Source organism: Sceloporus undulatus, chromosome 7 (genome assembly GCF_019175285.1).
Source record: "Sceloporus undulatus isolate JIND9_A2432 ecotype Alabama chromosome 7, SceUnd_v1.1, whole genome shotgun sequence".
Taxonomy (NCBI): domain Eukaryota; kingdom Metazoa; phylum Chordata; class Lepidosauria; order Squamata; family Phrynosomatidae; genus Sceloporus; species Sceloporus undulatus.
The window spans coordinates 9,311,906-9,337,341 of record NC_056528.1 but is presented as its reverse complement, the minus strand read 5'-3'; the positions used below and the strand labels follow the sequence as shown (position 1 = coordinate 9,337,341).

The following is a 25,436-nucleotide window of genomic DNA, read 5'->3' as shown; positions in this document are numbered from 1 at the left end:
ATAATCCAGTTTGATACCACTTTAACTGCCATGGCTCCGTGCAATTGGGATTTGTAGTTTGTAGTGGCCGCAGAGCTCTCTGACAGAGAAAGCTGAATATCTCACCAAACGACCAATCCCAGATTAGCGTTATATGTTGCATTTTATTTTAACACTTTGTATACAAATGGCCTTTGGTCTAAGCATTAATAGACAATTGGCATAGCATTGTGCCACAGCAAGTAAAGTGGTGCCAAAGTGCATTATTTCTGTTGTACAGATGTGGCACTGCATTTTGTTGCAAGGCTCCATCGAAGTTTTAAGTTACTTTGGGGCAAAAAAAATAAGGAAAAATTCACAAAGGGAGGCAAAATTCACATTTTAGAGGCAATGCTTGGCAAAAATGAGAGGAATGCTTATCCAAAAAAAGATTAGACTGGGGCACAGGAGCAAGGAACAAGAAATCCTTCTTTAAAACTTGCTCAATGCAGCCAAACAAACAGGGCTGGAAGGCGGATTTCAACACAGCTTGCCCTTCACCCAGAGAGCATTGCAAAAGAGGTTGCAATGCTGTTGTAACCCAGTTGTGTTGCCTCAAGCCTGGCCACGAGGTGTGGAGGTTTTTCCCCTCCAGGTTTTTGCTTAAACTAATCTCCGCGGGAGCAAGAAAGCCCTTCTGTGTTCCCAAAACAGGGGGGCACAATCCCACCATAGTGCTCCCTTTGTGCCTTTCCACCTTCTGGAAGGACTCCCCTGTCCTTGGAAAGCTTCAGATCAATTTCTCCATTCACACTTCAGAGAAAGCCATAGATGGAAGCTTCTGGAGAAGCCTAAATTGGAGAGAATTTGAGAAACAAGAGTTATGGCATTTGGTGTTGCTGTTGTGCACCTTTCTGACTTATGGCGACCTTAACATGGGGCTTTCTTTGCAAAATTTGCCCAGAGGAGGTTTGCTGTTGCTGTCCCCTGAGGCTGAGAGAGTGTGACTTGTGCAAGGTCATCCACTAGACAACACAAATATATACGTATATGAATTTGGGGTTGGTGTTGTATGAGAGGAATGACCTTCAGGTCATTTCTGACTTATGGAGACCCTAAAGTGAACCTATCATGGGGGTTTTGTGGCAAGATTTGTTCAGAGGAGGTCTGTTGCTGCCTTCCTCTAAGGCTGAGAGAGTGTGACTTGCTTAAGGTCACCCCATGGGTTTCCATGGCTGAGCCAGGAATCGAATCCTGGTCTCCAAAGTCGTAGTCCAATGCTCAAACCATTATGGTGGTATACCTCCTGACATTTCACAGATGAAAATGGGAACACATGTGCAGCCAAGCAACTACAGAGTATGGTCAATAGATTAATAGTTATTAATGAGGAGGAATGGACAGACTAGGAGACGCTGCAGCAGTTTGCTTTTGCCGGAGCCGACTGGGAAGGCCAAAGAGTTAGTGTGGCTTAGCGGTTTAAGTGTTGGACTATGGAGACCAGGGTTCAAATCCCAGCTCGGCCATGAAACCGACCAAGTGACCAAGAAAAACCCCACGATAGGGATGCAGGTTTGCCATAAATTGGGAATGACTTGAAGGCACACAACAGCAGCAACAAAGGCAAACCTCTCATGGGGTTTTCTTGGCAAGTTTTGTTCAGAGGAGGTTTGCCATTGCCTTCCTCTGAGGCTGAGAGCTTGTGACATGCCCCACTGAACTCAGTGGGACCCATTCCTGAAACTGCAGATCCCATTCCCTCTCTCTTTGGTAAGGGCTACTAGGTGTTGCAGCCCTAACACCCTCTGCAAAGGCACATCACTCCCTCCTCCCTAGTTTAGCCCAGACTGCTGGGTATTGCAATCCTAACACCTTCTGCAAAACCAAACCACTCCCACCACCTGGAACAGCAGATCCCCTCTTCCCTATGCTTGGCCAGGGCTGCTGGGTGTTGTAGTCCAAACGCCTTTTGCAAAGCCATCACTCCCACCTCCTGAAGGTGCAGATCCCCTTTGTCCTATGTTGGTCCAGGGCTGCTGGGCATGACAGTGCACCTACCCCCTACAAAGCCACCCCCACCTCATGAAACTGCAAACCCCCTCTTCCCTGTTAGTCCATGCCTGCTGGGTGGTGCAACCTAAGAATTCCTCTTGAAACTGCAGATCCCCTCATCCCTGTTAGTTCATGCCTGCTGGGTGCTGCAGCCCAAGCACTCCTCCTGAAACTGCACATCCCCTTCCTGCCTATGTGGATCCAGGGCTGCTGGGTGTTGCAGTCCAAAGGCTGCTGCCTCTGGAGCTTGCAACCTGGACTTTGAAACCTCTGGAGAAGAAGGAGGGGGAGAGAGGAGGCAGGCTTGCTCCTCTCCCTTCCAAGAGGAGGACTGGACTGACAGCTCTCAGTGGAAGCCCAACGTGGCACCACCCAGCAAGTCCTGGCTTGCAATGCAAAGCTGGAGAAGGCAAGCAGCTCCTCTTTGGAAAGGGAGGGGAGGGAAGGGAAGGGGGGAGCCAGCTAGCCCCACTAGCCACTCACAGAACCAGGAGGGAAGCCTTCCTCCTCCTCCTCCTCTTCTCCCTCCAAAGAAACTCCAACATACAGCCAAGCCCCAGAAGGTATCAAACCAAGGGAAAGGCAACCAGCCAGCCAACAAGGCAGAAGAGAAAGCCCTGCCTCAACGCAGCCTGCTTGGATCCAGATTCGGAGGGCTCTGGATTAAGGAGGATCCACATTAAAACACCCAGGTGGTTGCTTTCCCCCCAACCTGGTTTCAGTCTCTCTCTTTCCCAGCTCTCCTTTTCCCCTTCCTTTCCTTTTCAACCTAGTTTATTCTCTCTCTTTCCCAGCTTTCCTTTCCCTTTCCTTTTTCAACCTGGTTTTCTTCTCTCTCTCTTCCCCAGCTTTCCTTTCCCTTCCTTTCTTTTTCAACCTGGTTGCACTCTCTCTCTTTCCAAGCTTTCTTTTTTCCTACCTTTCTTTCTAACCTGGTTTTATTCTTTTCCCAGATTTCCATCTTCCTTTTCCTTAAACCTGGTTTTACTTTCTCTCTCTTTTCCAGCCTTCTTTTTCCCTTGCCTCTCTCTCTCTCTAATATATATATATATATATAACAACAACCTATTTTCCTCTTCTCTCTTTTCCAGATTTCTTTTTCCTGGCCCTTTCTTTTTCTCTTTTTAACTTGGTTTTGTTTTCTCTCTTATCCAGAGGTTTCCTTGTTCCAACCTCTCTCTTTTCCAGCTTTCTTTTCCTTTGCCTTGTTTCCCAACCTGCTTTTATTCTTTCTTTCCAGCATTTGCCCCCTTGCATTGTTTTCTAACCTGCTTTTATTTTCTCTCTCTCTCCCTCTCTCTTTTTTTAACCTGCCGAAGGAAGGAGGGAAGAGAGAGAAAAAGGGAAAAAGGAGGAGGGTCCCCAGCAGACTAAACCCTCCTTCTTGTCTTCTTTTTTCAAATAAAAGGCAAGGCTTTCCAAAAAGTCTGGCTTCCCTAAAGCAATTTCCTGAACTTCCAGAATAAGACACCAGAGCTGTCTGGAGAGCAGAGAAGCAGAAGAAGAGGAGAAAGAAAGAAAGAAAGAAAGAAAGAAGAAACAGAGAAGGAAGGAAGGAAGGAAGACTCCTTATTCTGGCTTGGGACGGAAAGGAAAAGACCAGAGAGACCCCCAGAGTCCTTTTGGCACTGCAAGTTTTGGAGGGCATTACCTTGGCATCGCTCTTGGAAAGAGGAAAAAAAACCTTTTCCTGCCCTTGGAGGGCTTTTTCCCAGCAGCCTGGATCTTCCTTTTTCTTTTCTTCCCTTTTTCCCAGCCTTGATTTTCTTTTTAAACCCCCCTTTCCCTGATCCATTTGGTGCGTAAAAGCTCTCCAGGCGCACCTCAACTTTACGCACAGGATTTGCCCAGCTTGGCTTTGGAGAGGGGCAAAGGGGGACTTTGGTCCATCCTGGCAGAATTGGAACTCAGTTCCTGGGGGACCCATTCTCCATCAGGAGGAGGAGAGTTTCTTCTTCTTTTTCCCCCCTTTCCCCTCTTCCTAGAGGATGGTTTGGAAATGGCCCGGCGCTTTCCTCCTGTTCCTGACCCAGATGGTGTGTTTGGTGGTGAAAGCGGTGGTGGGGTCGGTCCTGCCCCCCAAGTTGAAGGGTTTGGGCCGAGACAGTGTGCTCATCACTGGAGGAGGACGAGGCATTGGGCGCTACCTGGCCCGGGAGTTTGCCAAACGTGGAGCCCGAAAGGTAAGACAGAACAGACGAGGACAGTTGGGTTCATTGGGGGTCCTTTGGGTTTGGGAGGTTGAGGCTGAGATGGTGTCACCCACCTCAGCTGAAAGAGGCTGGGTCAGAGGTGGTAGTCTGGGGATGATGGGAATTTGGGTCCCCCAAAAGAAGCTTTTCTCCTACATCCTTGACTTTGGGGCACTATCCGGCTGGTGGAACTGGAACCTGGGTTGGATCATCTGGGGATGCTGGGAATCTGAGTCATACACTCCCAAAAAGAATTTTTATACTGGCCACCCAGTTTAGGCCAGTGGAGCTGGGATCAGAGATGGTGGTCTGGGGATGCTGGGAACTCAAGTGCACCAAAAAGTTTTCCTCCTGCATCCTTGACTTTTTGGCACTTTCTGGCTAGTGGAACTGGGACCTGAGTGGAGTCCTCTGGGGATGATGGGAATTCGAGTCCAAGTTTTCCTCCTGCATCCTTGACTTTGGCACTGAGATGACTGGCTGGTGGACCTGGGACCTGGGTTGAGTCCAATGGTGATGCTGGGAATTGGAGTCACCTCTGCAGCCAGACTGCTTTTGCCTGACATGATAGAGGAGTCTTGGCTCAGCAGTCTCAGGACACTTTGCCACCTGAGGCAAGGGGGCAAGATGGTGCCAACTAGGCTGGCCCTTGACTTCAGGCTTCGGGAATAGGATAGGAGAGCTACTGGACTGCTACTTACTGTGGATCCCCAGTGACTGGTGCCTAAGGCTTCATTTTGTCCAGTGGTAGGTCCAGTGGCCTCTCCTTTTGCAAACCTTTCTCACTCCGGCTTAGACCCAGATCAAGGCTTCTCTGCTTTGACAGTGTCACTTCCTTGCTCTACCACTCTGGTAATGCTGGGCAGCATCCCTGTGCCAATGTCCTTATGCCCTCTCAGATTGCAAACGTTTAAACCTTTCTCACTCCAGCTTAGACCCAGATCAAGCCTTCTCTGCTTCAACAGTGTCATTTCCTTGCTCTGTTGGTCTAATATTGTCAGGCACCCCTGTGCCAATGTCCTTATGCTTGTCATCTTGCAAAAGTTTAAACCTTTCTCACACAAGCTTAGACCTAGGTCAAGGTTTCTGAGCTTTAACAGTGTCATTTTCTCACTTTGCCAGTCTGGTAATGCTGGGCACCCCTGTGCCAGTGTCCTTACGCCCTTCATCTTGCAAAAGTTTAAACTTTTCTTACACAAGCTTAGACCTAGGTCAAGGCTTCTGAGCTTTAACAGTGTTGTTTTCTTGCTCTGACAGTCTAATAGTGCTGGGCAGCCCTGTGCCAACGTTCCTATGCCCTCTCACCTTTGCAAAAGTTTAAACCTTTCTCACTCAGGCTTAGATATCAGGGAGAGGAAGGACCCTGGGTCTCCCTTTGCCACTCATCTGCAACATCTGCCACCTGCCAAAACACAACAAGGGTCACTGTCACACCCAAGGCGTCACTGGCACACCTCTCTGAACGTGGCGACACCCGCTTTGTTATCAGAAGGCAGGCAGATTATAATGGAGAGTTGATTTCTTTGGGAAAGGTGTGTGTGTGTGTGTGTGTCCTGTACTCTTGGAAAGATCTCAAGGCTGCAAGCCAGCTTGCAGGTTCATACACACCCTCCCTGGGAATCTGGAATTCATGTCACACACCCAAAACCTCAACAGGTTCCTTTCGCGGAGAACAATTCCTAGAATTCCCCCGAGGCTGCGCTGGGTGGGGGATTCGGGAAGGCGTTCTCCGCCAAAGGAAGGTTTCCAAGCTCTTTGCAGTCTGGAAACACCTGGAAGGTGAGTTGACAAAACCCATCTGGCCAGTTCAGATGGGTCTTTGGGTGACTGTCATCCCCATTGCTCCTTGAACCATAAAATACCAACTTTGGGTATTTGGTCCTCCCAGAGACTGCCTTTTCTATGTATGTTGATCAGTGGATTTAGTGCTGTAGAAGTTGCCCAGTTCTCCATATCTGGGATTTGTGAGCAATTCAGCGAGGTCTGGTGCCACAACAAACTACAAATCCCAGCAAGCCATTGCATAGAGCCATGGTGGTTAATGCAGTATCAAACTACATTATTTTTGCCTCTGATTCTGGAGACTAGACTTCAAATCTTGACTCAGTCATGGAAATGCACTGGGCAAGTCACACCTTCTCAGCTTCAGGGGAAGGCCAAGGCAAGGCCCTTGATAAATTCTAAAGAAATGGATTGTCTTTCTCTCTTACCTATTTGCACCAGCCAAATTAAGTACATACAGATCTTCCTAGCAATGAGCAGAGATGGGATTCATCCTCACTTTTCTTCTCCACGGAAGCACCAGGTCATTTTAGCACACTTCTTCCCAGTGAGTCCCTTGAGTCCTTGTACTGGGAGGGAGATGGAATATAAATAAACAGAACAATAATAACAATGCAAGAAGGTCTTTGCAAATCCCACCATTCTTGAGATCTATTCTCAGGCACAAAATTCACACAAGGATGTTGTCTGCAGATAACAGGATTTCCTGCACAGAATCTATGCACTTTCCTGCTCAAACTATGCAGCTTTCTGTGCAAATCAGACATGTATAAATTTCACCTCGAGCGTCCCCAGTTCCAACATCTTTTGCACACAAAATAATATTGCAGCAGAAAACTGTAGTTGGAATGGGACCCGTGGCCATCAGTCCAAGCTCCTGCTGTTTCCTTTGCAGAAAATATCCCTAACTCATCTGTCCAAGATTGTTCTTTAAATTCCAATTTCCTATGTGGGAAAAAGAAGATGTGGCAACCAGATGCATGGCCAACATTGCTGGCTGCACTGAACTGCAAAGCCAGGCCTTGAAGGCTTAACTGTGCAAAAGGCCTGGGCCTGAATGGATAAATCTGTCAAGGCCAGGATTTCCTACATTTGAATGGCATCGCTCTCAGATTCTTTCCAGTCTGGGCAGGAAGAAATAAATTCTGATTAAAAAATAAACCTGAAACGAAACTCCCGCCCACCTCTAGCAACAGCTGCTGAACAGCGAATGCTAAATGGGGTGACGTCCCCATCCGGCGCATGAGTTAACAATGTCGAGCAACAGCAGAAAAAGGAACAAAGAGCATGTATTTCTGGGCTGCGTCCATAAAACTAGATAAAGGGAACATGCTTGGTTGAATAGCTGTGTTGGCCATGTAACCAACGCAAACAGAAATCCACCAGTGATACCTTTCCTGGCCGACCGAAATGCACAATAGACTTGTAAAGAAGCCCATGGAGCTTCGAAAGCTTGCAACGAGTACATTGTGCATTTCAGTCGGTTGGCCAATAAAGGTCTCAGGGATGGATAAAGGAAAGGGAGAGAAGCAACCTCTTTTGCTTTGCTCATATCCCACCTGGAAGACTGTGTCCAGTTCTGGGCAATGGAGTTTAAGAGGGATATTGACAAGCTGGAATGCTTCCAGAGGAAGGCAACCAAAGGCCAAGTATAGTGTCCCCCCAAATAAGTGGCGGGTTCTAGACTGTGGATGGTCCAAACCTTGGTTCTAGTGCAAACAGATAGAACAACATCTGGCCCTTTCAGCACTAAGGGGTTTATCACACTGGGGCTGGATTCGGCATTAAAGAGAAATTAAAGCGCATTTAAAGCCTCCCGCAAATGAAGTGGAAATTGTGAGTAATTGCGCAAATGACGATCACACGCAAAGCGATATTGGAAATGCATTGTTGCTGAAATCCCGAAAGTAAAAAGATGTGTGTCGATGCTTCTTCGGGACCACTTTAATGGCGTGTTTGGTGCGACGCTGTGTGAAATCGTTCCGCGTCATTACGCTACTAATTTCTTCTAATAAACATCCACTTGGGTAGCGAGAGTGAAGGCTGCAACTCTAGCAGCGTTTGAGGATTGAATAGCCCCTGAAGAAGACCCTCTGCATGAAATACCTCCAAGTCCCAAGAAGCCCTGCTCAGGTCTTGCAAACTCAGGAGTTGAAGCCTGCAGTCTATAAAAGAATAAATTTTCTAAGAATAATAATTTTCTAAGAATAATAATAATAGTGCTACTAATTTCTTCTAATAACCAAATGTCCACTTGGGTAAAGAGTGAAGGCAGCAACCCCAGCAAGGTCTGAGGATTCACTAGCTCCTGACGGTGATAAAGCCAAAATGTGTTGGGATTGTCTCACAAACAGAAAGTTTTGACCACTGCGTCACACGTGGGCCTTTGGCTCCTCTCCTCCTTCTGCTGTGATAATGTGCGTTCCAAATTTGTTGTTGTGTCGCTCCTGCCAAGGATGGGGAGAGAGGTATTTCTGGCATTTGGGGCTTCGTGAGCCAGAATAACTTGGCCGTGTTTGGGCACTCTTCACCTTGAAAGGCAATAGTGGTGGTGAATGGTATTTGCAACTCGGTCTGAAGTTACGAATGAGGCTGGGGCTTGAGCAGGTTGCTATATGGAAGGAAAGGGAGATTTGGAAACGTCTCCAAGGACTACACAGGAATATGCAACTGCAATGTTCCTGACAGAGGCCCAACAGTGATTCTCAAATTTTGCTCCTCCGGGTGTTTTGGACTTCAGCTCCCAGAAGCCCCGGCCATATTGGCCGACGGTCAGGAATTCTGGGAGCTGAAGTCAAAAACACCTGGAGAACCAAAGGTTGGGACTCGCTGGTTGAAAGCCTACTTGAAACCTCTGTTCAAAGAGACCCCAAGGGCCATCCAGTCCAATGGTCTCCAAAGAGGTCTTTAATGGCCACCTTCTCCTCCTCCTCGGCTCAAAACTGATAGCAGTTTGTTTGATTTTTCTTTCACGAAACAGTTTGCAAAAGGCAAAAACAAGTCAGCTCAGCCAAATGCAAGGAGATAAGGCTGGAGAAGATAGCAACATCAGCCTTTTATTTGCACCGGGCCCCTTCGCCTTTCAAAAGATAAGACCCAGATGCTTGGCCAGTTCAAGGAAACCTCTTGAAATGAGCTTGGCACCACTAGGGTTGGCATCGCCGGGTATGATAGCGCATGGGGTTACATGCCCCCATTGATCTCCTTCCATCCCTCACCATGTTGTTGTTGTTATTGCTGTTGTGTGCCTTCAAGTTGTTTCTGACTTATAGTGACTCTAAGGCAACCCTATCATGGGGTTTTCTTGGCATGTTGCTTCAGAGGGGATTTGCCATTGCCATGTTCTGAGGCTGAGAGAGTGTGACTTGCCCAAGTGGGTTTATATGACCGAGCCTGGATTCGATCCTTGGTCTCCAGAGTCATAGTCCAATGCTCAAACTCATATTGGCTTTTCTTCTGGGGAGGTTAAAGCAAAACAGGGTTGCCGTCCGAACTGCACACCTTCTTTAAAATGAGAATTCTTGTGCACCGTGCTTAAAAATTCTCATTTTTCAGCCAATACTTTCCAAACAAGGAGGCATCAAGAGGAAAGATCCAGGAGATGTTTGTGTGTTGCATCTTCATGATTCCCATCAATGCAAGGGCAAGGATCAAGTCTGGGACTTTTTGCATGGAAACCATTACAAGGCAGAAAGCAATACTCTAACACAGTATTAAAAAAGGAATAATTGAACATGAGCTCATGGAAACAGAAGTGGGGTGTCTCATGCTGCCATACAACTAGCCAAGGGAATAGAGCGCCACTTTAGAGTTGCGTCAGAGGCAAATGTTTTCAAAGCTGCGTCGCACCTTTGGCAGGGTGTGTTTGTGCGGAAATCTCACCCGAACTTCAAACAGCAGAGTGGCGCCAGTTGGTCTCATAGTCGGAGCGCATTTCTTGTTCCAACATGTGCCTCCTCCCAAAAAGGCATCAGTCCCTGAGCTCTGTTTTTATTTTTGTCCCAGAGGTCTGGTGGCATGCTTTAAAAAAAAATACAGCGTGGCGCAAAACCATCCAAGAACAGCTTTGCTTTTGCGCCATTCCTTTCTGAATCGCTCGCCATTGCCTGCTGGATGCTTTGGAACGGAGTCCACCAAAGAGCGATGCCTTTATTTGGCCAGCCAAAATACATCGTGCAAGCTTTCAAAGCTCCGCTGGCTTCTTCATCGGGCAAAAGAGGTTTAAAAATCATCCTGGAGCGGCTTTAAGTGTGTAGAGAGATCTTGTAGCACCTTTGAGACTAAATGGAAGAAAGAAGTTGGCAGCACCAGCTTTAGTAGACTTCCTCAGATGCATTTGGACTGCTTTGAGTGCTGTAGCTCCATCCGATAGAATGTCAAACTGCATTATTTCTACAGTGTGGATGCCTATGTTAGAGTCATAGGCCTCTTGGCTCCCACCTTTTCTGTTACGTGGTAGAAGTTAGGTGTTTCCCGGCTAACCTCTTCGTCACATCCTTGACTTCTGCTCCACTTCTGGTTCTCCTTTGGATGGCTGTTCTCCATTCGATGTGGTGACTCAAAGGATTTTGCTCTTCTGCCATGATTATGGAACATTATGTCCAATTCTGGGCATCACAATTCATGAAGGAGGTGGAGAAGCTGGAGCATGTCCAGAGGAGGGACACCAGAATGGTGAAAGGTCTGGAAACCATGCCTTATGAGGAGAGACATCGGAAGCTGGGTACATTCATCTTGGAGAAGAGAAGGTTAAGAGGTGATATGATAGCCCTGTTTAAATATTTGAAGGGATGTCACATTGAGGAGGGAGAAAGCTTGTTTTCTGCTGCTCTGGAGAATAGGACCCAGTGGAACAATGGGTGCAAACTACGAGGAAAGAGATCCCAGCTCAACATTAGGAAAAACTTCCTGAGGGTAAGAGCTGTTCAGCAATGGAAGGCGCTCCCTTGGAGGGTGGTGGAGTCTCCTTCTTTGGAGGTTTTAAAGAAGAGATTGGAAAGCCATTTTTTGGGAGTGCTTTGACTGTGTATTCTTGCATGGCAGAATGGAGTTGGAGTGGACGGCCCTTGGGGTCTCTTCTTACTCTGGGAATCTCTACGGAGCATTCCTTCGTAGCGTGGGGTTGGAGTGGACGGCCCTTGGGGTCTCTTCTTACTCTGGGAATCCCTACGGAGCATTCCTTCGTAGCATGAGGTTGGATTGGACGGCCCTTGGGGTCTCTTCTTACTCTGGGAATCTCTACGGAGCATTCCTTCGTAGCATGAGGTTGGATTGGATGGCCCTTGGGGTTTCTTCTTACTCTGGGAATCCCTACGGAGCATTCCTTCGTAGCATGAGGTTGGAGTGGACGGCCCTTGGGGCTCTTGCAACACTAGGATCCTATGATTCTATGAGGAGTTTGCTCTTCTGCTCTGATTATGTAACTGGAGGGATGTGCTGGACTTCTTCAAGCTGGGAAGGCAGGAAAGATGATCTTCTAGGGAAGGCCTGGCGGGTGGCCAAGGAATCTGAATCCGGCAAGCGAAGGGCGTGCGAGATACATCCACATGGCACAAAGGTGCAAAAATAAGGAGGTGTGTAAATGGCGGTCTGCCTGTTCACAAATGGGCAGCGACTCCAGTCCTCAAAGGCCAACTTTTGCAAGAGGAAGAGGACATTTTGGGGGAAATTTTGCACCACGCTGTATGTTTTTTAAAAGCATGCCACCAGACTTCTGGGATAAAAATAAAAATGGCGCTCGGGGCCACATGCCTTTTCGGGAGGAGGCACATGTTGGAACAAGAAATGCGCTCTGACTATGGGGTTGTGACCGTGGCCCCAGATAAGAACGAATAATTATTATAACAATCATAGCAACAATAATAGCATTTATTTATGACATCCTTCCTATCAAAGGGTGGAACATCAGATGTATATAAATGCAAAAATACCAAAATGATACACTATTATAATTATTATTATTATTATTATTATTTTCTTATATCCTGCCTTTCTCCCAACATAGGGACTCAAAGTGGTTAATATACTAATAGACTTAAATAACAAGCTCCTTATCAGTCTCTTAACCTTAACTTTAACCTATTAAACTTGGGAAAGGTAACGGTAAACGCAAGGGGAGCCATGTGAACAATATTCCAAAGTCCGCATTGCGCCGATAACTTTATTTGGCCAGTTGGAAAGGGCACAAAAAGTCTTACGGCTTGTTTTGGAAATCAAACTTTCCAAAACGAGGCCTTTGAAAATATGGAGATGTGGGGGCGATCTTAAAAGTTGATAGCAGATCGATGTATCATCAGGGCCTTGCTTAGGATCAGTGTTGTGCCAATACCCAAATAATCCGATCAAAGATAAATCCTGAACTTGGGACCTAGCAGTCATGTATTATTACATAAGGTGAATATCTCCACTTCGCTTCCTACCAAGTGGAAATTTAACCAGTTTACAACCTTGCTGCTCTGTATCGTGGTGCCATTTGCAAACAGCCTGATCCAGATTTGTTTAAGTCCAAAGGCCAGTTTCTGCCCCTGGACCTTCTGCAAGAGAGACAGGTTGCCAAAAAATGCAGAAGTCTACTTCTGGTTTGGAAAAATCAGCAGGGAGAGCTTCACACAAGGGAACATGCCCTACCTTTCATATAACAAGTAAGCATGCGCTATATTTCATACGACAAGGGAGCATGCACTACCTTTCATATAACAAGTGAGCATGCGCTATATTTCATACGACAAGGGAGCATGCACTACCTTTCACACAACAAGGGAGCATGTGCCACCTTTCACACAACAAGGAAGCATGTTGCCATGGCCGGTTGTCAAAGTAGTACAATTTTGCTTTGGTGGAGGAGGACTTGCAACCGGTTGAGGAGGCCTGGCGACAACACAAACACACACACAGACACATGCATGCACCAGAGGCGTTGTATTGGGAATTGGCACCTCCTGTCGGCTTTGTGGCTCAGGGTTCATCGGCCGGTCAGCCATTCCACTCACAGACACACATATTATGCGCACCCCACCATGACATCACGACAATTGTTTCTCTCTCGCACACAGAAGGGGGATTGTGGAGGGATGCTTGGGTTCGACAACCGGCCATCGCAACATTTTCGTTTTCACCTTGGAGTGCTTGAACAAGGCCATCTGGGCTTGTAATATATATTTGATTACCTATGAAACGTACGGATCAAATGATATCTTTGCCATAGATTACTATGAGATGTTGTAGCACCTTTGAGACTAACTTGAAAGCAGTCGGCACTATGAACTTTCATAAGCAGTAGTAAAGTCTACTCCTCAGATAACCTACTACTGTAACTACTTCCATTAGTAAAGTCCACTTCCTCCGATCACCAAATGCATCCGAGGAAGTAGACTTGAGTCTAGGAAAGCTCATGCCGCCAACTTCTTTCTTTCAGTGCATCTGAAAGGTGCTACAACTGATTCTACAGACTAATGCAGCTATATCTTAGAATCCTACCATATATTATTAGGTAATTTTTTATTATTATTATTTTGAAATCGGAGTAGGACTTGGTACATTTCGACTGACCTCTCCCAAATTTGCTTATGCCGCCAACTACAACTCCACAGCCCTGCGGACTACAACACCTATCCTTCGTTTTCTGCCAAATCACTGAAGAATTCAAAGACCAGAAGCAGTCCCCAGTTGCAATGCAGAACCTGCCTTGTGCACTGCCTCAGTATCTCCATCTCTGTCCCCGAGACGCATGAATTCAATGGAAGGAACTCCGCTATCCGTCTTCAAACACAGATCTGGCTCTTTCCATTCTGTGCCGACACCTCCTCCTGTTTGCTTCCCATTATCTTAATGCCCCCAGGATTTGCATCTGGACCCACTCTGTTGACCAGCCTTTTCCAAAAGGTGTCATTAAGAAGCCTCTTAAAAGATAAAACCCCAGCTTCAAAGATCCCTTCTCTTGTCTCTTTCTTTCAACCTCCCTCTTTTCGCCCTTCTTGTTTGCAGAAGCGATGGCCAAATATTTCCTTGTCTCAAGGTGCGCCGGACATCACTCTGGCGATCCTTTTTTATTGCTTAAGTGACATTCCACCCGTGCGACGTTTCGGTAGAAAGGAAAGTGTGATATATATATATACAGTATATATATATATATATATAGAGAGAGAGAGAGAGAGAGCAGAACTCCTTTTTATTCTAGCAGGGGGTTTGCCTTTGCTTTCCGCTGAGGCTGAGAGTGTGTGACTTGTCAAAGGTCACCCAATGGGTTTCCATGGCTAAGCAAGCAGTCGAACCCAGAGTCATTGTCCAAAAGTCCATAGGATGGTGCCATGGCAGTTAAAGTGGTCTCAAAACTGGTTTATTTTCCGCAGTGCGGATGCAACCTTAAACCGCAACATGTATCTCAATATTGATTGCTTCTCCAGGATTTCAGGGAGATCTTTCCTAGCCCTTCCTGAAGATGCCAAGAACTGGATCTGGACTCTTCTCCATGCCATGCACATGCGTTTCCATTCCTGGTCTTCCATGTCGATGGGGCTGGGAATCCATGCTGGGTTTTATTCCAAAACTTAAAGGATCTCTCCAAGGTGTTGGTGAGCCTTGGGTGCATCTTCTTCTTGTGGTTGTGTGCTGTCGAGTTGTTTCTGGCTCATGGCAACCCTAAGACGAACCTATTCTGGGGTTTTCTTGGTGAGATTTGTTCAGAGGAGGTTTGCCATGGCCTTCCCTTGAGGCTGAGAGAGTGCAATTTGCTTAAAGTCAGTGGGTTTCATAGCTGAGCTGGGCATCGAATTGCCGTTGTCACATCTGGCCATCCGCCTGTTTTCTGACCAGCTTTCAGACCCAAATGAAATAAAAACCTTGCCACACAATGCAGCCATTAAAATGGGAACAATAGAAACCGTAAAATCACAGCCTTGGAAATTTTCCTTTCTAGTGGCAGAAAAAGGAAAACCAATTAGCACCTCCGCTTTTAAAACAAAGTGGGACCCGGAATGCAAAAAACGTTCAGAAGACATGTGTTTCTATGGCCTGGATGAAATTTTAAAAGGTGACTTTCAGCTGGTGCCAAAAAGGCAGCAGAAGGTGACGGTCTTTTCTTTCGACTTTTCTTCGCTGGACGTCTTTTCGAAACCCCTGGCCGTTTTTCGTGCCCCTCATCCGAACTCAGTCCACTTTGGTTGTGTCCGCACTGCAGAGATAACGCAGTTTGAACCACTTTAACTGCCATGGCTCCATGGTATGGAAACCTAGGTTTGGTAGTTTGTGGTGGCGCTAGAGCTCTCTTGGACAGAGAAGGTGGAACGTCTCACGAAACTACAGTTTCCAGAATTCAACGGCATTGAGCCACAGCAGACAAAGTGGTGTCAAACTGGATTATTTCTGCACGCGGATGCAATCAAAGTCGACCCCAGGTCCTGGAAACATTATGACCTGGGGTCAAATCTGGCCCTTTGGGGGACCCAACCCATCTCTTTGGTTTCCTCCAGTTAGACCCACACTCTGTCATTTGATGCTTTCCTAGCTTCAAGATGGAGATAAGACATTTAGAGTGTTATGAAACCAATACAAGAGCATAGTGCAGATGTTGAGAGTCAAAAGAGTTGGGGTAGAGTAGCCAGAAAGATCCAACATGGTGTAATACTTTGGGCATCGGACTATGACTCTGGAGGCCAGGGTTTGAATCCCAGCTTGACCAGAGACCAGTGACCTTCGGCATGTCACACTCTCTCAGCTTCAGAGGATGGCAATAGCGACCCTCTTCTGAAGAAACCTGCCAAGAAAACCCCATGAGAGCTTTGGCTTAGGCTCACCATAAGTCAGAAACGACTTGAAGGCACCCAATGACAAGGTTGGGCAAGGATAGGTTGGAACCATAGGTCCTCACTCTGGAGACCCGCGCATGATTTCAGCTCTGGAAGGAAGGGCAATGAGCAACCCAAAGCTAATTCAGATGCAAGGGCTCAGTTCATGCCCCCTTCCCAGGTGGGGAGCCCTTGGCCACTGACCTTGGCCACCGGCGGCCAACGCAATGGCGCAAAAACGTGCCACCTGGGCATCAACCTGGAGGTCACGCAGAGGTAACCACAGGGCAGGAAGCTTTGGCGAGCCAGCCTTCCCCGGCAGGGATTAACCGCCTCGCTGGGCTGGTGCCCTCGGCAATTTTCTGGTCAGTAACTTTTTGAAAAGGAGAGCGTGTCTATTGCAAGAGGGAGGGACGGAGGGAAGGGCGGAGAGAGGGAAGGTGGAAGCCAGGCAAGCGGAGGGCTGGAGGCCTTCCAGGAATGGGAAGATGGGTTTTCTGATCTGGAGACGCACAGACCGAAAATCCCATTGGCATCTTGGGCATGCACCCGTTCCCTTGAGCATGTGGCGAGGCCATGGAGGTCTAACGCTGAATGTCCACATTCAGGTCATGGTCATGAAAACAAAGCTAGAGGTGCTGAACTGTTGCATATGGTTGCTTGTGCATGTTGCACATGTGCATTTAGGTACATTGTCATTTCCAAACACATAAAACTATACCATCTCACTCGTTTCCCTTCGTATTACGTTTGCAGTTCTCTTTTCTCAGAGACTTAAAGCTTGGGTACATTTTAAAAGCATTTTTTGTTTCCAAACAAGACAATGCAGAAGTCAATCTCGAGTGCTTACCTTCGTATCACATTTGCAGTTCTCTTTTCACAGACGCTTAACTTCCCTTTGGGCACATTCATAAAGCAATATATTTAGTACTTCCAAACAAATAAAACAATACAAAAGTCAATCTCAATCACATTGTATTACATTTGCATTTCTCATATCTTGCCTTCCAACCGATCAGGACTTGGTTATATAAACATGCAGTCGGACTCTCCCTTGTCACCATTTTAACTTGATTCTATCCTGATTTCAAGATTTTTGGACATTTCCATTATATATATATAAGCACTGCACTTTCACAACCTCAGTCTATAAAGCCAACAGTAGCAAGTATATATACCAATGTCTCAAAATATACAGCTAGCCATCCTTATCCATGGATTTATTTATTTTCTCCTTCAAAAAGACATGCTATTTTATCTAATTCAGCCATGCCTATTAATTTCGGAATGCAATCATTAGTTGCTGGTATTACTTACTTTGGGGCACATTTCGGATGGCGATGATCCTCACATCCCCATAGTGACTGCGCGGCCGCTCACTTGCAGATTATCCTCTGGGGACGAACCGAGAAGTGCTTGAAGGAAACTATGGAAGAGATCCAAGCCATGGGGACCGAGTGCCACTACTTCGTCTGTGATGTGGGAAACCGGGAGGAGGTCTACAGACAGGCCAAAGCTGTCCGTGAAAAGGTACGTTGATAAGAGTTTCCGGAAGTTTGGCGTCACCTGGTGCGGTTGGCACATCTCGCACCCCCAACGATAGCCAAAGGAGAAGGTTCAGTGGAAGTGCTGTTGCATCACAGGCGCATTCCAGACAGGTTTTACATCCGAGTTCGCGGTTTCTCTTTCTCTTCCTCCAGGTGGGGGACATCACCATCCTTGTGAACAACGCAGCCGTCGTCCACGGCAAGAGCTTGATGGACAGCGATGACGATGCCTTGCTGAAATCGCAGCACATCAACACGCTGGGACAGTTCTGGGTAGGCAACCGTTTGGTCTCCATTACACTCAGGCCCTTGGAAATGACAGGGATGAAGCAGAGCCAGCGGATAGCATGGCCCTTGCAAGGCCTTGGCCAAAGGGTTTGTGGCCAAGATCAGCCATGCCTCCGTCAACCTTTGCAATTCACAATTGTAGCTCCTGTTTCTGCCTTGAATGCTCTTTGCCAGCCAGCGCATGACATTTGATTTTCCAGTATGGTATGAGTTATAGAAAGAGACCTGTTGAAGGACATAGAAACAATCACGATGTTTAATTCAAACCCTGGTCTCCAGAGTTATGGTCCAACACTTAAATCACTACATCACACAGGTTCTTTCTATTAATCGACTGATAGATCAGTCTATCTATCTACCTATCTATCTAGTGATGCATAAATTGAGCAGGGAATCAAACCTTGGTCTCCAGAGTCATAGTCCAATACTTAAACCACTACATCACACAGGCCCTATCTATTAATCAATTGATCAATCAGTTGCTCTATCTATTTGTCTAACTATCCATCCCTATCTATCTATCTATCTATCTATCTATCTATCTATCTATAGAGGGTTACATACCTTGACCTGGGAACTGAACCCTCTCTCAAACCACTATGCCACTCTCTTTCTCTCTGCATCTAACCCAGGTCCTTTGCTCTCTCTCAACCCCCAGACGACTAAGGCCTTTCTGCCGCGGATGATGGAGCTCCAGAAAGGACACATTGTTTGCCTCAACTCCGTCTTGGGCTTATCGGCCATCCCGGGGGCCATCGACTATTGCACTTCCAAAGCCTCCTCCTTCGCTTTCATGGAGAGCTTGACGCTGGGGCTGCTGGACTGCCCCGGGGTGAACGCAACCACCGTCTTGCCCTTCCATACCAGCACAGAGATGTTCCAAGGCATGCGGATCAGGTCAGTACAAAGATAGGAAACTTGGGTGGGGTTGACAATTCCAACCCAATCCTGGATTTACAGTGGTCCCTCCACACTCTCTAGGCTTAAGGATGAAGGATTCCTCTCTAGGAATCTCTAGGTCCTCCAGTGCAACTCTGTGGTCAACACCTGCCAGAATTTGATCATAGAGTCAACTCTGTGGTCAACACCTGCCAGAATTTGATCATAGAGTCATGCTGGAGGACCTACAAATGCCTCGAGGAGTCTTTTCTCTAGGAATGTCTAGGTTCTCCGGCATAACTCTATGGTCAACTTCTGGCAGAGTTGCACTGGAGGATCTAGATCCCTAGAGAGAACATATTAACCAAATCTGCAAATAATCAAATCTGCAAAAGCCAGAGCCGCAAATGCGGAGGGCCAACTGCATTTAGGATGGAGGCATGGCATCTCCAAGCAGTTTGGGCAGATGGTCCCCAAGGTTGGTTGGTTAATTTATTGTGTCGTTATGCCACCGTTCTTGAGGCATGAGACCCAAGGCAAGAAATGAACAAAAACAGATAAAATCATAGCAATAAAATTAAAACGCAATTACGGCGGGCTCTTAGTATCCGCTGAGGTTTGGATCCAGGATCCTCTATGGATACCAAAATCAATGGATGCTTAAGTCCCAGTATATACAATGGGAGGTATTGCAGGGCAATGATGAACGCTAGGGAGATAGATAGATAGATTTTGCGGCTCCTCTCTCTTTCAGGGGCTGTGTTTGTTTTTCAGGTTCCCCAACCTCTTCCCCCCTTTAAAGCCGGAGACGGTGGCCCAGAGGACGGTCGAAGCCGTTCAGCAGAACCAAGCTTTCCTCCTCCTTCCGTGGACGATGCACTTTCTCATCATCTTGAAAAGGTATGGCTTGGTAGTCCTCAGTCCCAGTTCCTAAGTAAATAGCGAATAGAAATATAGAGGCAAAACTGTCATGGCTCCATCCGATGGAATCCTGGGATTTACGGTTCGGGGACGTACTTGAAAATTTAGTGCACTCGCTCCTCTTCTTGAGAATCCACCAGAATAGAAAGACCCAGACCTTTTCCCTTTTCAACTTTGGTCCGGGGGCAATTCCAAAATGTCCTCCTCCGCTTGGAGCATGGGCTAAGCAGCCTGCATTTACATTTCAGTTTGTGTTTTGCGCTTTTGTTTTGCAACGTCCCGCATTGGTCTTGAAGGGCGTACGTTTTGCGATGCCTTGCGGTTGGGACATCCAGTGACCCTGGAAATACCAGGTTTCCATTGGATGGAGCGAAACCAGTCAAACCGCTGGAATTGCACAGCGCAGAAACAACCCTACGATGCTGGATTTTGCACCAATAATAATAATAATAATAATAATAATAATAATAATGCCCTGGCTGAGATCCTTGGTCAGTTTAATTACTATCTCCATCGCAAGCAACAGCAGTCTGTTCTCATGAAGACGGAGCAGACAGACATTTCCATCCCATTCCTGCCAGCCGTCTTTTTCATGCAACACCCAGAAGCAGGAACCTTGGGAGCTCACACTCTCTCAGTCTCAGGAGAAGGCCATGGCAACCCTATATCTTTCCAAGAAAACCCTATGAGAGCTTTGCCTTAGAGTCACCATAAGTCAGTAACGACTTGAAGGTACACAAAAACAACCCAACATACAGTCCGCCCTTGGCTTACGTGGGGATCCATTCCAGACCCCCCCCCCCGCATAAGCCAAATATTGCACATGCTCAAGCATGTATTGCACATGCTCAAGTGAATGGGGCTTGTGCATGTGGCAGCGTTGCGCACCCCATTCATTAGAATGGAACGTGCTGCCCCTTGCAGCTTTCACCATATACTCAAAGCTATGTATGACGCAGGCGCACTGTACATTATGAATCAGTGACAGCATTACCGAATTCCAGTATTACACACTATTGAGTTCTTGCATGACTGAAGCCCCTATTTCTATGCCCAGAAATCTCTTACTATACTGGGTGCCTGTCTCTCTTTGAACGAAATGCAAAGATATAGCCATGTCAGTCTGTAAAACCAGTACGTAAAGAGATCTTGTATCACCTTTGAGACTCACTGGAAGAAAGATGTTGGCGGCATCAGCTTCCGCAGACTTCAGTCTACTTCGTCGGATGCGATTTGCATAGACTGAAGCCTATGAAAGCTCATGCTCCATGACCGATAAACTAAGCCATGTTCAAGCAAAGAAAAAAGGGAAACAGATATTGTCCGTGATCTCGAACGCAAGAAATGGATAGATAGAGAAAGCCCAAAGATAGAAGAAGGGCAGATGGATCTTTTGGAAGTTATTAAAAATGGATAAATGAACACAAGTAACGAACAAAACAAAAACCTCAGAAAAAGTAGAACAAGGATGGGAAACCCTACTAAATTACTGTCAGAATAATTAGATTCTGGAAAAAGAAGTTGCAAAGTTAACTTTGCCCAGTGATTCTAGAGGTTTCCGAGCAGCAATGCACAGGCACATACAACCCATTTGTATGATTTGCAGAGACCATGAAGAAGATACACACACACACACACGAAATCTCATGCTACCAATGTCTTTCTTTCAGTGAGTCTCAAAGGTGCTGCAAGATCTATTGACCTCCAAAAGGGAAGCCTTGGCTCCTTCTGATTCTTTCCTTTTCCTTGCAGCATCCTTCCGCAGGCCGCTCTTGAGGAAATCCACAGGTTTTCTGGGAGTTACACCTGCATGAACACTTTCAAAGGCCGCACCTAGGCACCACCTTGAACTCGGCACACGAAGCAGGCGCCGTCCTGGAGGCGGCCTCCGGAGGCCAGCTGTGGCCACGCGTTCAAGTCTTGCTAGCCGCCACGACTGCGGCGAGAGCCCCAGCGATGCTGAAGGACAGGACAGCTCCGTTGTGGCAAGGCATTAAAAACCCTGGGGACTCTTGGGTCTAATACTTTAGGGATTGAATGTTCCCATTTGCAATGTAGTTGTTAAAAGCGTTTTCAGTTGTACTCCAAACTGGGTGCATCCCATTGCAGTTCCGCCTGCTAACCAAGAATTTTTTAGGGGGTGGGAAGTATCCCCTTCTTCCCTTTCCCTCCTCCTTTGCTTCTTAAAAGGTTTACTCTCTTTGGGAGATTGGTGAGATTAATCTCTGCTTTGCCATCGCTGTCCATGGAGACTCCCATTTTGTTCAAGCGATGAAATCTGGATCTCCAGCTAAATCTTTGTGGCTTCCAAATCCCAAAAAAAGGCTATGGACTGTTACTTTTTGCAAGGGATGCCTTGCAGCAGGTCTGCTCCCTTTTCCTTGGAGAGAAACAACTAGCCTCCGTTGTTTTGTTTGCGCAGGATAGTCTAGGATCGGATATAGGATGTGCATTGGATGCTTGGAGTCATTCCATCGATGGAAACAGGGGACCTGTGGTTTATTTTTACTAGGTCTGCTCTAAATAAGGCTAAATCTGGATCCAGTTCCTAGGTTTGTAGAGGAGGAACCGCTTCCTTTGGTTGCTGCTTCAGGCAACAATGAAATGCAACACCCGGATCACAACGCAGTCCTTGCAAAAAAACAACAACACAAAAGCAGATTCTGGGTACCTTCCTTGTTTTGTTCATTGCCCATGACATAAAGTACTCCAGGATCCATCATTTTGGGGCAATAGCGCTTGAAAGTCTTCTTCATAACGGGCACATTTTCCATATAAAAGAGACTAGGGGTTTCTTTTGGGGGGAGGGGGGGTTGCAAGGAAATGCAAGTTAAGCTCAATGGCTAAATGTGGATTTTGAAGAGTTCTTTTAGGCAGGTGCACAAAACGCAAGGTGGGAAGAATTAAGACGCCTTCATTGCTTCAAACAAACGGTTCAGGAAGACTTCCAAGAGGAATCCGGCGTTTTCGGTCGCTCCGGTTTTCACGCCGTTCTTCCAAACAAGCACAAGAAACCCCCGTTAAAGCCTATATAAATGGTTTGCCAAACAGCGCTCCACTGTTGTCTCTGTGCATGACTCCCATCTGAAAATGCAGAGTGCATTGATGTATGATAAATCCGCACCGTAGAAATGATGCCGTTTGGCACCGCGTGCGCTGCCACGGCTCCATCCTGCAGAAACCCTGGAATTTGTTGTTTGGGGAGGCGCCAGTTGGGACTAACAGTATGATTTGCAATTAATAACCTGCCAGACGTTTGCAAAGCTTGCATTGGAAAGCATATGTGGGTGAGTTCCTTGGGTATTCCCAACCCAGCGCTGGTGCTTTGTGGAAGGAGAGATTTCTGGAGGTCGTATTTATTTTCATTTTGGTTTCATTCTGCTCAGCCAACTTGGTCAATGCTTCCCTCCCTCCCCTCTTTTAATTAGAATGTTTAAAATGCAAAAAGAAGAGAAAGAGAACGATATATCATTCTAGCACTTGCTTAGTGCCACCATCTTGAAACCAGATGTCAGCCACGTCTGGAACAGATCTGAGCCAAAGGGTTTTTATGCCGATTACCTTTCTAGGAGACGAAAGGCATGGCGAAGTAGCTAGACTATGTGTGTGTTTGTGTAAGTGTGTGCATGTATGTATGTATGTATGTATGGGGGAAGAGGGGATGGAGGCTGTGTGTATGCAATTGCAAAGGGCAAAGAAAGAAATTGCATGCCTGTGCAAGAGAAGAGAGGATTGCGGAGGAATTCGCAAGGGTGCAAGTTGGGCGTTTATGTTGCCAAATGCTTCTTCTCCCTGTTCACATTGGGGCATGGAAAGCCTGTAAGAGGCAGCTTCTGGTTTAAAGCAGGTTGGGACTTTGGGCACTGCATGGGGATGATGGGAACATCAACCTCCACAGCAACCCAAAAAAGAGATGTGCATGCTCAAGGGGAGAGCCAGCATGGTTTGAGTGTCGGACTGCAGCTCCAGAGACCTGGGTTCGATTGTTCACTCAAGCCTGGAAACCCACTGGGTGACCTTAGGCAAGTCACACACTCTCAGCCTCAGCAAACCACCACTGAACAAATCTTGCCAAGAAAACACCTATGATAGGTTTGCCTTAGGGTGGCCATAAGTCGGAAACGACTTGAAGGCACCCAACAACAATGTGCTTAAGGGACTCTTAAAAGTACTACTGTCCCTACTTCTGGCCATAGTTTTAAGAAATGAGAATAGAGGGAGCCATGTTGTCTGTACGGTGAATAACATCCCAAATCCACAAAACAGCAGTATGTTTGTTAGGCCAGCCAAAATGCACAATACACCCATTGCAAGCTTTCCAAGCTCCATTGGCTTCTTCATCCAGCAAAGGTGTTCAAAATCAAACACAAGAAGAAAATGTGATGATGTTAAGAGTCACAAGTGTACATTTTGTCAAGATGTTGTTGTTGTGATTCTCAGTTCAGATGGGTTGCTCCATGTCTGAAAGGCTGGACAGCTACTGTTGGGGATGCTTTAGCTGTTGACCCATAGAGTCCCTTCCAATTCTCTAATTCTATGGTCCATGTATATATCTCCGTGGCTGTTGTGCAAATGGAGCCAGTAGCGTGACCATTGTGCAACAGTACTATGGGTCCCAAGGCACAACATGTCGCAATGCACCCTGTCTCCTGGGGCACATCGATCCTGATGCACAATCGTCTCTGTGCACAATGGGACACATCCATCGGGACACGTTGCACATAAGAACATGTGAAATGGGAGCTCACATTGTGCAACAGGACATCTTGCATAGTGCACCATCACAACCCAATAGCATGGTTTCTTGCCATGTCAACAACGTAGCTTCATCATCTTAAAGTTATACATTGTAGTCTCCCATCCGGGCCATAATTTGCAACAAGACGCAAACATTAAAAAGTCTCACCTCTGTCTTCTAAGAGCAAACCAACGCCTGCTGTAGGCAAGATTAGCTACTTTAAATGCCCATGCTCTTGGAACTTGTCGAGACATTTATTTTGCAATCTACATTTCTCGCCTTTGAGATAGAAAGCAGTAGATAGAGAGGAAAGTGTGACCTTGTTTGTGTTCTTCGTCCGAGGCCAAATCCCCAGAACAGTCTCAGCTGCCAGGCTACAAGTCGGTCGCCTTGGTCTTGGGATGGCAACGCTTCGCCCGGCTCCATAAGGAGTCCATAAATCTTGCATTGTTTCATAAAGGCTCCTTGTCATGCGGCCGTTAAGTTTTATAACTTTTATGTCTCAAGCGGAACAATGATGGCAAATTCCTTCAAAATGTCATAATACATTCCACATGCTTAGCAGCTCCAAACGTATACCCCAGTTCAACATCAAGTCTTCCTCTATTTAAAGAAAAATCAAATCAGATGAGCAGCCCTCTTTATCCAAAGGCCACCCGGGTCTGTGCAGAAAAGCATGCTTCTGAGCAAAGCCCCATTGGGGTTTGTTTGCGCACGGTGCCTTGAGACCCTACAGTGAGTTGTGTAGCATTCATCTCCATATATTGGCAATTCTTGTGCCATGGAAACTTTGCGTTGAGGGCACTGTTGTCCAGTTGAAACAAGACACCAAATGTGGAAACAAATGGGCACGCATGTCCATGTGCAAAGTGCATAAGGGGGTACAATGTAGGCTCAATGCATATGCATGTGCAAAGTGCACGTGTGTGTACATGGTACTTCCATGCTTAATGCATATCCATGTGGCAAGTGTGTGTACAAGGTACTGCCATGCTTAATGCATATCCATGTGCAAAATGCATAAATGTGTACAATGTAGGCTCAATGCATATCCATGTGGCAAGTGCACGTGTGTGTACAAGGTATCACCATGCTTAATGCATATCCATGTGCAAAGTGTGTGTACAATGTAGGTTCAATGCATATGCATCTGCAAAGTGCACGTGTGTGTGTACAAGGTACCTTCATTCTTAATGCATATCCATGTGTCAAGTGCACATGAGTGAACAAGGTACCTCCACACTTAATGCATATCCATGTGCAAAGTGCTCATGTTCTTCCATGATCAATGAGTATT

The 25,436-nt window shown here is 46.6% G+C and overlaps 1 protein-coding gene across 5 annotated transcripts; it reads left to right on the top strand.

Annotated features, from left to right (window-relative positions):
• The first annotated feature begins 2,434 nt into the window (after nucleotides 1–2,434).
• Nucleotides 2,435–22,857, top strand: DHRS3 (dehydrogenase/reductase 3). 5 transcript variants are annotated; one of them, XR_006104988.1, is made up of 7 exons: nucleotides 2,435–2,702; nucleotides 3,330–4,193; nucleotides 17,153–17,296; nucleotides 17,467–17,586; nucleotides 18,260–18,498; nucleotides 19,235–19,380; nucleotides 21,154–22,857. XR_006104988.1 is itself a non-coding variant. In XM_042478875.1 (7 exons), exons 2-7 carry the CDS (start codon nucleotides 3,999–4,001, stop codon nucleotides 21,236–21,238), a joined length of 909 nt encoding a protein of 302 aa, XP_042334809.1. In that variant the 5' UTR covers nucleotides 2,436–2,702; nucleotides 3,472–3,998; the 3' UTR covers nucleotides 21,239–22,857. The 5 variants fall into 5 exon arrangements, 4 of the variants coding, with proteins under 4 accessions (XP_042334809.1, XP_042334808.1, XP_042334807.1 ...); XM_042478875.1 differs by having other exon boundaries at nucleotides 2,436–2,702; nucleotides 3,472–4,193; nucleotides 19,255–19,380; XM_042478874.1 differs by having other exon boundaries at nucleotides 2,436–2,702; nucleotides 3,419–4,193; nucleotides 19,255–19,380.
• The last annotated feature ends 2,579 nt before the right edge of the window (nucleotides 22,858–25,436 follow it).

Coding starts and splice junctions, on each gene's coding strand:
- DHRS3 (XM_042478875.1), top strand. CDS start 3,999: ATGGTTTGGAAATGGCCCGGCGCTTTCCTCCTGTTCCTGACCCAGATG. Junction 4,194..17,152: donor CCAAACGTGGAGCCCGAAAG/GTAAGACAGAAC, acceptor GCTCACTTGCAG/ATTATCCTCTGGGGACGAAC. Junction 17,297..17,466: donor CCAAAGCTGTCCGTGAAAAG/GTACGTTGATAA, acceptor CTCTTCCTCCAG/GTGGGGGACATCACCATCCT.